Raw genomic sequence first — 13932 nt, forward strand, 5'->3', positions numbered from 1 at the left:
CTCGGTGACAATGCTGGCCCCTCCCCCAGGGGCGAGCACTACATCGGCTCGTGGCAGGCGGACCTGCGACACGGCCCGGGGGTGGTCGTCACCCAGGCGGGGCTGTGCTACCAGGGTACCTTCCAGGCCGACGAGATGGTGGTGAGTGACAGGGAGGGAGCCGGAGGGCCCTGGCTCTGCCACGCACCCACCCTGGCCTTGCCCAGTCCCAGCCCTGGCCAGCCTCAGTTTCCCCGAAACTCAGGTTAGCGGTATTTGTGCAGACGCCCTGACCCAGCCGGAAGGGTGTGTGCAGTGCTGACCTGGTCTGTAGGCACCCACTCTCCTGGATCCCTGGCTCCCCCATCTGCAGGGCCCTCAGGGAGCTCCAGAGACAGTCACTGTCCCTAGCATACAAATGACAAACAAGAAGCCTGGGCCAGAACGGGGAAGCAGGGGAGCCCTGGGGTGAAGAGCAGGCCTGGGCCTGCAGGGAAGCCAGAGGGGAGAGGGGCCCAGCAGCCTGAGGGCGACAGTCCCTCTTGGGGTCCCCTGGCTGCCCCTCCCAAGCCCTTACCACCTTTCTGCCCACCCTCCCCCAGGGCCCTGGGGTCCTCCTCTCGGAAGACGACTCGCTGTACGAAGGCACCTTCACCAGGGACCTGACCCTCGAGGGGACGGTGAGGGCCTCCAGGCCTGGGTGGGTGTCGGCTGGCCCGGCCTTGGGCCCAGAGCTGAGGGCCTGGGCAGGGGCAGCAGAGTCCTGGCTTGACCGGGAGCGGACAGGAGGAAGTGTCTTGTGTCCAGAGGGCACTGGGGTCTTTTAGCCACGTCCCCTCGGCCACTGTCCTCTGTGTGCTCCTGCCTCAGCTGGCCGGCAGGGAGTCCTGGCGCTGCCACTAGGGCTCTGGGAGTGTTTGTCAGGGACGGGAAGGCACTGTGGGCACAAAGGGGTGGGGGCCGGGTGCATGAGAGCACAGGCCCTGTCCCTCCGGCCCAGTTGCTTCTCCCTGGCCTCCCTCTCTCTCGCTGCGGTGGGAAACCCTGTCTGTCCTTGGCCTGTCTCACCTGGATGGCCAGGTGTGAGGCTGTCCCAGCGGGGAGCGGGCAGCCAGACACACAGACATCCCTGCCTCCGTCCCCTCGCCCAGGGCAAGATCACCTTCCCCAACGGCTTCACCCTGGAGGGCTCATTCGGCAGCGGGGCAGAGAGAGGGCTGTACACACAGGGCGTGCTGGACACGGCTGCCCTCCCACCGGACCCCAGCTGCACCCACAAGAGGTGAGCGGCCGCCTGGCCAAGGTCTCGGTGGAGCCAAGCATCCAAGAGGCTCAGGGCAGGGATAACCTCCCCCACCACGGACCTGCAGGGAGCCCGAGGCTTTGGCCCATGGCTTGTTCTAGAGGGGGCACAAGACCTACCGGAAGCTGCACAATCTTCCAACCAAGGGTACGGGAGAGGATGGCAGAGGACGGGGGGCCCAGGATGGTCAGAGCTCTTAGAGGGGGCACTGACTCTGGAGCCTGCCACTATTTACTGAACACACAGTTCTTGCAGGGAAGGGGCGGTGCAGGGAACAGCGAAGTGGAGAGTACTGACCGTGCAGGGGCCTAGCAACAAGGGAATGAACAGCTCATCCATTAATGGGAAAGTTGTTTTTTCCCACAGATTAATTTTTGCTTCTATAGAAGTTTTGCGTACAGTCACGCTGCCCTTAGCTGCACTGTTGTCTTGCCCTCCAGGACGTCCCAGGGTCGCGGCTCACTGAGCCACTGGTCACAGTGTGGGGAGCTCTTCCGTCCCACACAACTGCTGGCTCTTCAGGCAACCGCTGTGGGCCCGTAGGCAGAGTCAGACTTTTAACACGAAGCCAGGCTGTGAACCTGCAGCTCGCTCGGGGCGGGCTCTGTTGGAGACTATCTACAAACCAGATACAGGCAAGAAAAGGACAAAGAAAGGAAAATCATGAACCGATCTTAGAAGAGAGGCAGTCAGGGCCTATGATAGTGATGTGGTCCCCAGCAGCAGAGGTGGAGAAGGAAGTTGCTGGCTGCTCTGGCTGTCACCGTGTAGCGGTGAGGGGGACAGATGTTTTTTCCCTGAGGACAGAGTTCTTCCTTGGGAAACTGGTTTCCAAGCATCATCAGAGGGTTTCAGAGGGTGGTACTGGGACAGGAAGAGGGCATGGCTGTGTGGCTTCCCTCAGAGAGCAGGCTGGAGAGGACAGCGGTCCCTTGGAGAAACTGCCGCAGCCATGGGACTCAGGTGTGACGCTGTCCCTTAGAGGCGCGTGGCCAGGTGTCCCTCCGGTGTGGCCAGCTGAGGGCAGAGGTTCTTTAGGGCCAAGACTGCCGCTGGGCCTTGGCCTCAGCTCAGACCTCCAGTCTCCACCTTTCTGGGATTCTGGGGTTCTCTGGCACAGGGCTCGTCCTCCTGCCCCCTCTGTTTGAGGTCACGTCTTCCACTGTCTTCCCCATCTCCTGGGCCTGCAGCTCACCTCTCGCCGCCTGTCCCATCTGGCACAGGCAGCTGGGCTTGGGCGCCTTGCCCGTGGAGAGCCGCTGGCGGGGCGTCTACAGCCCCTTCTGGGAATTTGTGAATGCCGGCTGCCCCGGGGAGCTGCAGGAGGCCCTGCTGGGCTTCCACGTGCAGAGCTCGAGGGACTACTTGAGCTGTGAGAGGTGAGGCGGGCTTGGGCCTGCGGGTCCGGTGCTGGGCTTGGGCCCGGGCTTGGCCCAGAGACGACGCTGTGCCCTGTGCCACCCAGGGGCTGCCTCAAGGACAAAGCAGGCAGGATGGAGGACGTCCTGGAGGAGCTGCTGCAGCACCGGGAGCCCGCAGCCCTACGGCGGTACCTGCACAAGGTGAGGGTCCTGCCCGGAAGCCGTCCTGGCCGGGAAGGGGGCGCTGAGTGTCTGCCTCACCTCCTCCCCCTCCCAGGCTCTGAGCACCACACGGCACCCCCTGGGAAAGCTGCTCCGCACCCTGATGCTGACCTTCCAGGCCACCTACACGGGCATCGGGGCCAACAAGCACCTGCAGGGGCTGGCGCAGGAGGAGGTGAAGCAGCACGCCCGGGAGCTCTGGGCTGCCTACCGGTGAGCCCTCCAGATGGGCGCAGCTCCTCTAACCCCAGCCCTGCTCAGCAAGGAACCAGCGGTGCAGCTGTGGGTGCAGGGGACGGAGATGACAGCCAGGGCCATTGGCAGTGCTGGGTGGGTGTCCGAGGCCCTCCCAGGCTCTGGGGACCTGGAGCTGCTGGTCATTGCAGATAGAAGCCCCACATCCTCAGTGCCCACGTCCCCTGGCCCCAGCCCTGTGCCCGCGGTTGCTGGGGTGTTGAGCTCTGTGGCTCTGTGTCCTTGGCTCTGGGAGCGGCTCTTTGGCCCACGGGTGGCAGCTGACTGTGTCCCTCTCCCTGGTCGCAGGGGTCTGCTGCAGGTGGCCCTACAGCTCAAGGGCCAGGTCCCGGAGGAGGCGGAGGATGCAGAGACGAGGTGAGCTGGCCCCAGGGAGGGGTGGCTGGGCAGGGCCGGCACCCTTGCCGGTGGCCACACACTGTGTCTTAGTCACCTGTGGATCATGGCCACCTATGACCTCTGTCCTGTGGGCAAGTCGGGAGGGGATGTGCACACAATGCACCTGCTGTGCCCAACGCGTCCCCGTCTCTCTCAGGGACCGGCGGGTGCATGGACTGATGCTCCCCCTCGTGCTGCCCAGCTTCTACTCTGAGCTCTTCACCCTCTACCTGCTGCTGCATGAGAGGGAAGACAGGCTGTACAGCCAGGGCATCACCAACCTGAACCTGTTTCCCGACACCAAGCTGCTGGAGTTCCTGGACGTGCACAGGTGAGCCCACCGGTGCCTGTGCTCTGTCTTCAGGGAAACTTGGATGGGTTCTGGGGTCTACACGCAGGTGTGGCTGGATCTAAGCACTCAACCACTCCACAAAGCTGAGCGCAGTCTCTCTTTGGATTTTCTCTGGCTCCCCCTTGTGGTGACAAACATTGCAGCACTCTCAAGGACTGGCCCTCCCTGCTCAGGGTCGTGTGTCCCCAAGGGAAGCTGGCATTTCCCTACCCAACAGCTCTGGTGGGGCCCCTAAGTCCCTTGCTGGCCTGGCCTGGGCCCCTGAGCCCACCTGGAACACTTCGTCAATGACCGGGCCTACCTCCATGTCCAGGCCAGCATGGGGCACTTGGATAGAGTGCGGACAGGAGGTCCCCGAGGGGGAAACTGAGGACTTCACTCTTTTTTTCTGAGACAGGGTCTTGCTCTGCAGTTCAGGCTGGCCTTGAACTCACTATATAGCCCAGGCTGGCTTATATTCTCTGTGATATTCCTGCCTCAGCCTCCCAAGTACTGGGGTAACAGGTGTGAGCTACCTACCATGCTACCCACCATCAAAAAATGTTTCTCCTTAGCAACTCTGATATGTTGACACTGCAAGTGACTTATTCCTGTCCTCATGGGGCGCACAGCCACTGTCTCCTGCCACACATGGGCCTCCTCTGTCATGTGGTGCTGAGGGACGCCTTGCTCAGGAGTCTCCTGGCTTCTCCTGCCTTGGCCCTCCTCATGTGCCCCAGGCCATGCTGGTGGGACCATTTTCTCTCCTGCCTGCGCTCCTCCTTCCTGTGGGATGCAGACTGTCTGTTCCCTGAGCTCCCATTTCCTGTTCCAGGCACCTGTGGCCCCTGAAGGACCTGCGGCTGACGAGTAATCAGGTGAGTGTCAGGGCTCCGGAGCCCAGCTGCCCCGTCAGAGCTGCCCGGAGCGAGGCCTGCAGTGTAGCTAGGGTCCCTCTGTCCTCTGCGTGGGCTGTGCGGTGTCCGTGATGGTGGCGGAGGGCTTGGCGCCAGGACCCCAGCCTCCCCTGGCCTCTCCCCAGCGGAGCTCCCTGGTCAGGGACAGATGTTTCCTGTCGGCCATCGAGTGTCTGCAGAAGATCGTGTGAGTCCTCCAGGGCTTGGTGGGGCGGGGTGCAGGAACGTGGGGTCCCCGGGGCCGTGACCTGGAGCTGGCACCCTGCTGCAGCACCACAGTGGACCCCCGAGAGAAGCTGGAGGTGCTGGAGAAGACGTACGGGGAGATCGAGGCCACTGTGTCGCGCGTGCTGGGCCGGGAGTACAAGCTGCCCATGGACAACCTGCTGCCGCTGCTCATCTATGTGGTGTCTCGGGCACGGTGAGGACCCCTCCTGCCATGCCGCAGTCCCCGATGTCTGTGGCCATTGCCTCACGACAGATGGGAAGCCAAGGCCTGGAGAGGAGCACCCCGGGGTCCCATGGGCACTGCAGGCGGAGCAGGGGCCACACTGGGGTCCAGCCCTCCTCCCCTTCTCCACGCTGGTTCGTGACGGGCCCCTCTGTCTCTCTCTGTCTCTCCCCCTCCCTCTTCTCTCCCCTCCCTCCGCCCCCCTCTGTCGCTGTCCTGGGGGACAAGGTGCTCTCCAGAATCCAGCATCTGGGGGCTGAGATCCACCTGATCCAGGACATGATGGACCCGGTCCACACAGGTGGCCGGTATGACTTCCTGCTCACGGCCCTGGAGGTGAGCCCCGTGTGGAAGCCGCAGACACCATCCTGGGGACCTCCCGGCCACATCCGGGACACAGTGGGAGAGGGGAGCCCCACACCGCCCGCAGGACGGGGCTGAGGCTGAGCAGGCGCCCGTGCACGTGGTCCAACCTCACCTCTCTCCCCAGTCCTGTTACAAGTGCGTCCAGGACATGAGGCTGCGCCAGCTGCCTGGCCACTGGGACCTCCGGGACCTCGGGTAGCTGCACCTGCCACGTGCTGCCTGTCTGTCCGGGAGCCAGTTCCAGGCACCGGACAGCCTGGGGAAGTTGGTGCCGTCTTTCTCTCAGGCAACCTCCCACTGCCCTGGCTGGCTGCATCACCATGCTCTGATGACCCCGTAACTGGGGGTGAGGAGCCCCTGCTTTTCGTAGCCTGAGCTTTGTGTCCTCTTGACCAGGCCACCCCCTGTGTGCCCCGGAGGCACCCTCTGTAAACGGGGCAATGGTCCACCAGGGCCTGGTGCCACCTTGCTGACTTCTGGAGTCCTTCTGCGTCTGTCTGTAGTCTGTTGGTTGGGCCGTCGCTGAAACCCTGCTGTCTCAGTCTCGTCGTCCCTGTTGTTGCGTTCCCGGCCAGAGGCTCCAGCGGGCTGTGACCCCAGTGGTGTCCCTGAGGATCTGCGTCCTCCCTGGCTCTGCCTCTGGCCTGCTGGGTGTGGACTTGGAGTCCAGGAGCTGTGCTGCGCTCACCTTGTGTGCATGGACCTTGCCTCACCACCAGCAAGTCCCACGCAGGTCGAGAACGGCAAGCTGGCGGCCTCTGTGGGCTGTGGGGACACAACAGGCTCCCACGAGGCCTGCCTGGGCCCCGACTGATAAGCACCTTGGGCTCAGGGCCTGTAGGGTGTGGGGCTCTGGGCTTTATTTAAATGGTGGCTCTAGTGGGTCCCACCAGGTGCAGGACTGGGTCTTTGGGCAGCCTCCTCCCTGTAAAAGAGCTGCTCACACTGAACCAAGGCTGGGCCCCATCGGGGACCATAGAGCTCTGGCTGCCCCTTCATGGCTGCCTGCAAAAGAAACAGGAGAGGCTTCTGGTCTCGTTCTACCCATCACGTAGATCTGAACACAGGGCCAGGGCTCTGGTTCTGCCAGTTACAGTCAGCTGTCATCGCTGGGACAAACTCCTGAGAAGAGTGACCTAGAGGAAGAGAGGTTTGTTGCAGAGGTTGCAGTCCGTGGTCAGCCAGCCACATTGCTTCAGGCTGGTGGCCAGGCAGAAACACCACGGCAGACAGTGTGGCAGAGGAGAGCTGAGGACAAGACACACCTTCCCATTATACCTCCAGTGACTTTCCTTCAACCTGGGCCCCCTCCTGAGTCATCAGCTGGGGACAGCTGTCAACACATGAGCCTGTGGGGGACATTTCAGATCTAAACCGTATCAGCCAGGAAGCTGTGGCATCCCCGAGAAAGTCCCCGGGTGGGAGGGCGGATTTCCACACACCCAGGACTATGGTGGCTCATAGGGTCCTCCAACTGTTACCAGCTTCCTGGCCCATGACAGGAAGAACCTCTACCCCGTCCTGCTATACCATGGCGATCCCAGCACCTCTCCAGCCTCCTTTGGGATCAGGGAGCCCTGTCCTCCACCCACCTTGTCTCTGACATGGGTTCCAGTGGCTGTTGCTGAAGGCAGGCACTGAGGGGATGGCAGAGTGACGTACAGAGCTAGGGCCTCACAGCTGGGCCTCCCCGCTTCCTCCTAAGCAAACTTTGTATTTGAGGGGTGCTTTTCTGGGGAACTATCGCAGTTAGGACGTGCTTACTTCCTCCATTTTTGTAAAAAGTCCACCTCATCTTTAACGGCATCTGCTGCCTGTGGGCGACAGGGAACCCTAAATGTCTCACAGACGCCTGGGTAGCCACCCACTGCTGGAGCTCCGACCCTCGTCTGCCTGCTGGGATCAGGGGTCCCAGGGCACGTCCATACGTCGGGGGCACAATCCGCTCTGCGGGTGGGGAAGGCCTGTACTGTAGCCGACACCCGGTGTTGCTCTGGGAGACACTGCCTGTCGGGACCAGACCATGGCCCTTGCAGTCCCTTTGCCCCTTGACCGTGCAGCTGGCAGTCAGGCACAGTCGGCAGCCTTCCTGGGCCTCGTGCTGGTGTCACGAAGCATTGGCTTGGATTCCCACGCTGTGTGAGGCGATGTGCAGGTGACCATGGTTCTTACCTGGGCTCTGCAGAGCTGGCCACCTTGCTGCTTCCGCTGATGTCCATTGCGAGAGGGTCCTGGGCCATGGACATGACGTGTGTCGTGAATAGAGGGCACAGGCCCATGCAGTCTGCTTCCGGGGAATTGGACTAGAGCATGAAGCCATCCCACGGTCCGTGCCAACCCACTTGGTCAGTCCATTGGCCGCTGGCTCCAGTCGGTGAAGGTGATGCCTTTTGGAGGGAAAGGTTTCCGGGTGTCTTCGCTTTCCCACTGCTGGACAATACCACCCACAGCGTAAAGGAGGAGGCTGAGTCGGGCTCACAGTATCGGAGGGTTCAGTCCACGGTAGGCTGCTCCAAGGCAGGTGCATCATGACAGAGTCCTTCAGGCTAATGTTCCTAGTATTTATTGCTTCTTCTTTTGAAGTGACCACTCTGTCCCCACTACTCAGGGGTCTTCAGTAGGTTTACAGGACCTGCGTAACTCGGGATACCTGAGTATCACGAGCGGATTATAGGACCACTGGAGCGAGTTTTTATTTTAACAGGATCTGTGCAGGAGCACATGGGTTCAGCACACTGGACAGAGCCCTCCTAGACAAACCAAGAAAAGTGAAGGGAGGCTGCTTCTAGAACAGCTGCAGGCCTGTGATTGGTTCAAATTCGGGTCTTTTGATTGATTCATATACAGGCTTGTGGTTGGTTCAAATGAGTGGGGCAGCCAGGACAGCTCAGCCCTCATGGTGGCAGGTGAGCTGGTTGACTGACAGCTTCAGACCTCCCTGAATACTGGGGAATCTTCAGGGGGATTGCGGTTAATACTGGGCCCGGACCCTCCCCTCTGGATCTTAGCCATGGCAGGACTGTCCCCCTCCCTTCTTCAGAGGTGGCAGCGGTGGCCCGAGGGGGGCGAGGGGCATGCATCTGCCGGCCACGCTGCAGCTGCTGTTGGAGCAGCCTGCATGGTGGCCTGACAGCAACCTCATGGGTGGCAGGAGGGCACCGAGGCAGGAGGCAAGCTGTCCTGGTCCACTCTGGGGTGTGACAGCATTGGCCAAACGTGCCCCTCGGGCCTGTGGGTGCCTCTCACCTGTCTGGTGTTGAGGTCCCGGGGATCTAGGAGGCCCTTCTCACCCCGTTTCCCACCAGGGATCCTGGGCCTAGGTGAAAGTAACAGATTAACCTAAAGTAGACCATCGACTTGCTTTTCCCCCAGGACCCCATTTTCCACAGCAGTTTCCAGAACAGCCCTCAGCCCAGTGGCCCATGAAATGAGGCGGCTGTGCAGGCGCAGGCGGAGGGAGGCCGATGCTCTGCCTGCTGGTGGTGGGTCGGCAGTGCTCCGGCTCCAGGCCCGCCCGGACTGGCTCCGGGTCTTGGTCCGGCTGCCCCAGCTGCCTGCCCCCAGCCGTCCCAGGGCGCGCGGGGCTTTGGTCTCTCCCAGCCTCAGCCCAGGCCGAGCGCAGGGGCTGACGTGGCCCGTGTGGAAGATCGCGTAGAAACCATCATCAAGGCAGATACGAGGTTGGATAATTTTGCTCTAGTAGATCCTCCATCTGTCGCTCAGCCCGGGTTCCGTGTGCACCTCAGCTCCAGATATCCGGGCTGTGCCTTTAGTCCTTGAGCAGCTGCTCTGGGCAAGGCTGAGGCAGGTGACCAGGGTCGGACACAGACGCGGCTCTGCCTGGAGGCCGGCACAGGCGACCATGGTCCGGGCTCCTCCCCGCGTCGCTGTGACCCCAGCTTCCAGGGCTGTGCGTCCTCCAGTGTTCACGTGCTGGGACGAGGCGCTCTGTCCTCGTGAGGGGCTTACTGGTGTTTTTCTCATTCTCGGAGTGGGTTTGTTACCGAAAGTCTGTCCCTCTCCCGCCCCTCTCGCACGTGCTGTCTTGCTCCTTCCCCTTCTACCCGGGGTGCTGCCATGTGGGCTCCCCTCACCCTGGGACTTCCCAGCTTCCAGAAATGTAAGAAGCAAAGCTCTGTTCTTTATAAAGGACCCAGTCTTCTTATTTTGCTGGCACCACCGGTTGCCCAAAACTGCTGCTCTCGTGACAGGACTCACAATGTGCGCCCTGGTCCGCGGGGGAACAGTCCCCCTTTCCCGGGGGCGCACACAATCAGCGTTTCTTTCCTCTGTGGCTGGCTGCGTCACTGCCTCAGGGTGGGGGTCTCCGGGTTTACAGGCCGCGGGCTGTGCTCAGGGTCGCATTCGGGGGTGCTTCTCCGTGCAGGGGTCAGGAGCTTGCAGCTGGTGGCATCCCACGTCTCCTGAGGCCGCCAGTCTTACGCGTGTTATGTTGATTCAAATAGTTCCCGAGCCAAGCCCAGCTCCGTGGAGTTAGAATAAAGCACATGTCAAAAATATTTTAAGATCTTTGCTAGTTTATTTTGCAGGACTGGCGATTGAACCCAGGACCTCTCAGGTGGTAGCCAAGCATTCTACTGTTGAGCTACATTTTGCTAATTTCCCAGACTGCCCTGTAATTGGGGGTCCTCCTGCCTTAGCCTCTCAAGTAGCTGAGATAATGGCAGACATCAGGCACAGCTCTATTAATTTTTTTTTTTAATACTGGGGATAGAACTCCGGCCTTTGCGCTTGGTTGGCAGGCAGCAGAACCACGGAGCCAAATCCCTGGCCCTCTATTGACTTTTAAATTTTAATTTATTTCATTTATTTGGTATTCACAATTTGAGACTCAAAAATCATCATAAAGACAAACTTCACCCTTTTGTATTATGCTTAGAAAATCCATCCTTTCATCTCCATCTAACTCAGCCACAGCTCATTTAAGGAGGAAGATTACAAAAGAGTGGGATGGACGTCTTTCTTTCCCCAAGTGGGACCAAAGTCCAGAGCACCCATCATGTTTTCTGGGAAAGTTCAGAGGAGAGGAAAATTTTCCTGGCTGTGTAGAATGCAGATGCCTAGGCTCCATTCTGTCAACCTCTAGGGTACTTGGGCCTTAAAATGTGTCATAAGAAAGCCGGGTGTGGTGGTGCACACCTATAATCCCAGCACTCGGGAAGCTGAGGCAGGAGGATCACTGTGAGTTCGAGACCAGCTTGGGCTACATAGTGAGTTCCAGAGCAGTCTCAACTACAAAGCGAGACCCTGTCTCACCCCCCCCAAAAAAAAAGATTTGTCATAAGAGACCTTTGGGTGCTTAAGGAAGTAACTCCTGTGGCTCACATACCCCTCAGATTATCTCAGAGAATTCTCCAGAATGAGCCTCCTTGGTCCCTGGGACTTTATCCATACATCCTCGGGGCATTTTCCTTTATAAACCCATGAGAAAAACTGGTTGGCTCCAAGGCAGGGAGGTATGGTGGAAGGGTCTGGCGGAGGAGCTCTGCTCACCTCATGGTGACCAGGAAACAGAGAGAGGAGGGCCAAGCCAGGGAAGGAGATGAAGCCCCCCAGGCCACGCCCCCGTGACCCACCTCTTCCAAACAGGCCCCGCCTCCTCATAGTGAGTCGGCTCTGGCACCCTCCTTGTCCAATCACCTTCCAGACACACAGGGCTTTGGGGGCCATTTTAGGTCCTAAAATACAACATCCCTGGTTTTTACCACCTTGATTCTGGAGAACATTCTGGGCCACCAAGCTACCTGGGTGGTGTTGCTGTGGATGGTGGAACTTTCTTCCTGGACTTCCTCCTTGTAGGCCAAGAGGGGGCCCCCAGAGTCACTGGACATCCTGCTGCCGCTGGATCAATGCCCTGGACAAGAGGAAATCAGTAGGAAATGCTCAGGAGCAAACTTTGATGGTTGCGGAGTTTTACAGCTGGTTGGGTCAAGGACCCTGGGCAGCATGGCCGCCATCAGTACTGTACAGTGCTCCATCCTGTTGCTCGAAGGACTGCTCATGGTTGATTTCATTAAAGCCTGTACGAATAAAACTTGATGAATCAGCCCCAGCCTCTGTCAGTCACATACATCAGAGGGGCCTCAGGGAAACTCAGCAGAAGCCCCTACAGTACAGACAGAAGGCGAGGCTGTTGTTGTGCAGGGGGTGTCATCAGCACCGGAAGGCACAGGGCCTCACTCCTAGGAAGGGTTGGCCGGCTTGCAGACTTGCAAGGTCCACCCAGTAAGAAAGATTTGGTTTCTTCACCTGTGGGCCCCTCGGCCAGCTGTCTGCCTGCTCCTCTGCGGCACTGGGGCTCGCGGCCCGGTGTGAATGTTAATCCTTTGCTCTCTGCTGCCGTAGGTAGTGACTGGCCCTCTGTCTCTGACCTGGTTGTCTTACATCGTCTTCCGGCACCCACCAAGCTGCGGCTCAGGAGCCAGTTTGTGACAGGACAGCGAGCTTCCAGGCCTCTAACCTTGGACTGGTCCTGCACCCTGGACCCGGCTGTTCTGCAGCCTCTGCCTTTCCGGGCCGGACCCTCAGCTGGTCAGCGTGTGATGGCCACAGAGGGCTCTCCTGCTTCCGGTCCTGTGAGCCTACCTGGTAGGTGCCCTTGGGTAATTAGGCAGATGTCTACTGACTCTGTCCCTCTAGAGAACCTGGACCCTCCTTAGTTCTCCATGTATACATTCTGGGAAAATGTAGGATGACTTTCTTCCGCAGTGATCTCCTTCATAATCTAAATTACTCCTCCCCAGAAAGGTGCCCTGGGGAGACCTTCGAGCCTTCCATTGCCACAGCAGGCACACACCAGGAAAGCCGAGTTACAGGTCCCTGCGTGGTGCAAGGGCTGGCGTGGAATGCAGGCTCTCGTCACGAAGCGCGGTGTCAGGTGACAAGAGCAAACCTCCAGCGCGTCCTTCCCAGACTCTGCCCAGAGGTGGGCCGCTTTCAGGGCGGGAGAAACCTCGCCTCCTCCAGGATCGGGGTCAGCACGAGGACCCCATCTTGGCCAAGGAAGACAGCAGGACAAGAGGAAACCATGTGGGCTGTGGTGGCCCCTCCTCCTCCTCCTCCTCCTTTATCCGACAGGTCCCTGACAGAAACAGCCGAGTTCAGGAATGAATTCGTCTGAACCCAGAGCAGAAAGTTGCACTTTCTCCCTGTGTGGTCCACTGCTCCTCAAGCTTTGTCAGCGTCCTGGTATTCTTCCTGGTTCCTGCCTCAAGTTTTCGAGCCTCAGGAGCTGCCCTCAAGGCAGGCTTCTGGGTCCAGGGAGGCTCTGAATGCAGATAGCTGTCCAGAACATTCGTCAAGGAGCACCGAGCGTGCGGGATAAATTATATGTGTGGGGACTCCAAGCAGACAAGTGGAGAGCATGCCCAGACCCGGGCCCGACTTAGATGGGCCCGTTAGGAGAAGGTTCTAGAAGCACCACACCCTGAACAACCTTCCTTCTAGAGGCCACATGGAAAAGTGCGGGCAGTTAGAAAATGGCGGAGGCTTCCCGCTCAGCATGTGGCCTTGTCCAACAGCCCTCTGAAGTTTAGTAACTCAGTCTGTTATATCACAAAGCTAAGCTACTCTCTGTACAACAGGGAACATGGCTGCAGCGGACCCTTCAGGCTCCTCAGCCACCCTGCATGGGGCTGTTGCTTAGAAGCTTCTGGAAAACAATGAGCTGTGCAGCACACAAGCCTCCATTTGTTTCACAACACGCCAGCGCTGCGTCTAGGGACATGTGCGCTGTTCCGTCCATGGCTCTGTTCCCATACTGATTCCTGGATGCGGGTCCTGGCCTTCCTGGCGCTCCTGGCCCATCCTGACAAGGTGGCCACAGCTCTCCTTCCTGGCCTACCCCCTGACACCGCCCAAGATCTCCTATGCTGGCCACCAGGTCCGTGAAGGGCTGTACCCTGCTGACCCCCATGGTGAGACAACAGGAAACAGGGTCTGCCCCCCTCCAGGGCACCAAGGCTGCAGAAGCCAGGACTGTCCAGACCCCAGGAGGTCACCAGGCCAGCTGGGCAGGATGGACTGAGAGCTGGACATCTGGGCCTCTTTCACCCTCCAGGGCTCTTTGACACCTTGAGTAAACCAATCCTGTGTTACTCATCTACCAGGTTCCAGGGAAAAGTGTTTTTCTGGACATAGTGGTGCACGCCTGTAATCTCAGCACTCAAGAGGCTGAGGCAGGAGAGTTACTGAGAGTTTGAGGCCAGCCTGAACTGCATAGTGAGGCTATGTTTCAAAAAACAAACAAAACATAAATATAAATATAAAGAAATTGGGCCGGTGATTTAGCTCAGTGGTTCTACCATCTGCCTTGCAAGTGCAAGTTCGTGAGTTCAATCTCTGATACA

General features: G+C 59.3%; 1 protein-coding gene across 1 annotated transcript in view; it reads left to right on the top strand.

The window, feature by feature from the left end:
- The window catches only part of Als2cl (ALS2 C-terminal like), a 17515-nt gene extending 7760 nt beyond the window's left edge, over window positions 1-9755 (top strand). The window contains exons 16-28 of the mRNA XM_033762705.1: window positions 27-141; window positions 582-659; window positions 1131-1261; window positions 2506-2661; window positions 2748-2844; window positions 2921-3078; window positions 3409-3477; window positions 3656-3829; window positions 4665-4707; window positions 4872-4933; window positions 5018-5167; window positions 5437-5533; window positions 5688-9755. Of these exons, the coding sequence (XP_033618596.1) occupies window positions 27-141; window positions 582-659; window positions 1131-1261; window positions 2506-2661; window positions 2748-2844; window positions 2921-3078; window positions 3409-3477; window positions 3656-3829; window positions 4665-4707; window positions 4872-4933; window positions 5018-5167; window positions 5437-5533; window positions 5688-5762 (1405 nt within the window). The 3' untranslated portion in view covers window positions 5763-9755. The remainder of the gene's footprint in view (window positions 1-26; window positions 142-581; window positions 660-1130; window positions 1262-2505; window positions 2662-2747; window positions 2845-2920; window positions 3079-3408; window positions 3478-3655; window positions 3830-4664; window positions 4708-4871; window positions 4934-5017; window positions 5168-5436; window positions 5534-5687) is intronic.
- Window positions 9756-13932: the final 4177 nt, after the last annotated feature.

This window comes from Fukomys damarensis, unplaced genomic scaffold, assembly GCF_012274545.1.
Source record: "Fukomys damarensis isolate Sample0158 unplaced genomic scaffold, DMR_v1.0_HiC HiC_scaffold_12, whole genome shotgun sequence".
NCBI classification, from domain to species: Eukaryota; Metazoa; Chordata; class Mammalia; order Rodentia; family Bathyergidae; genus Fukomys; species Fukomys damarensis.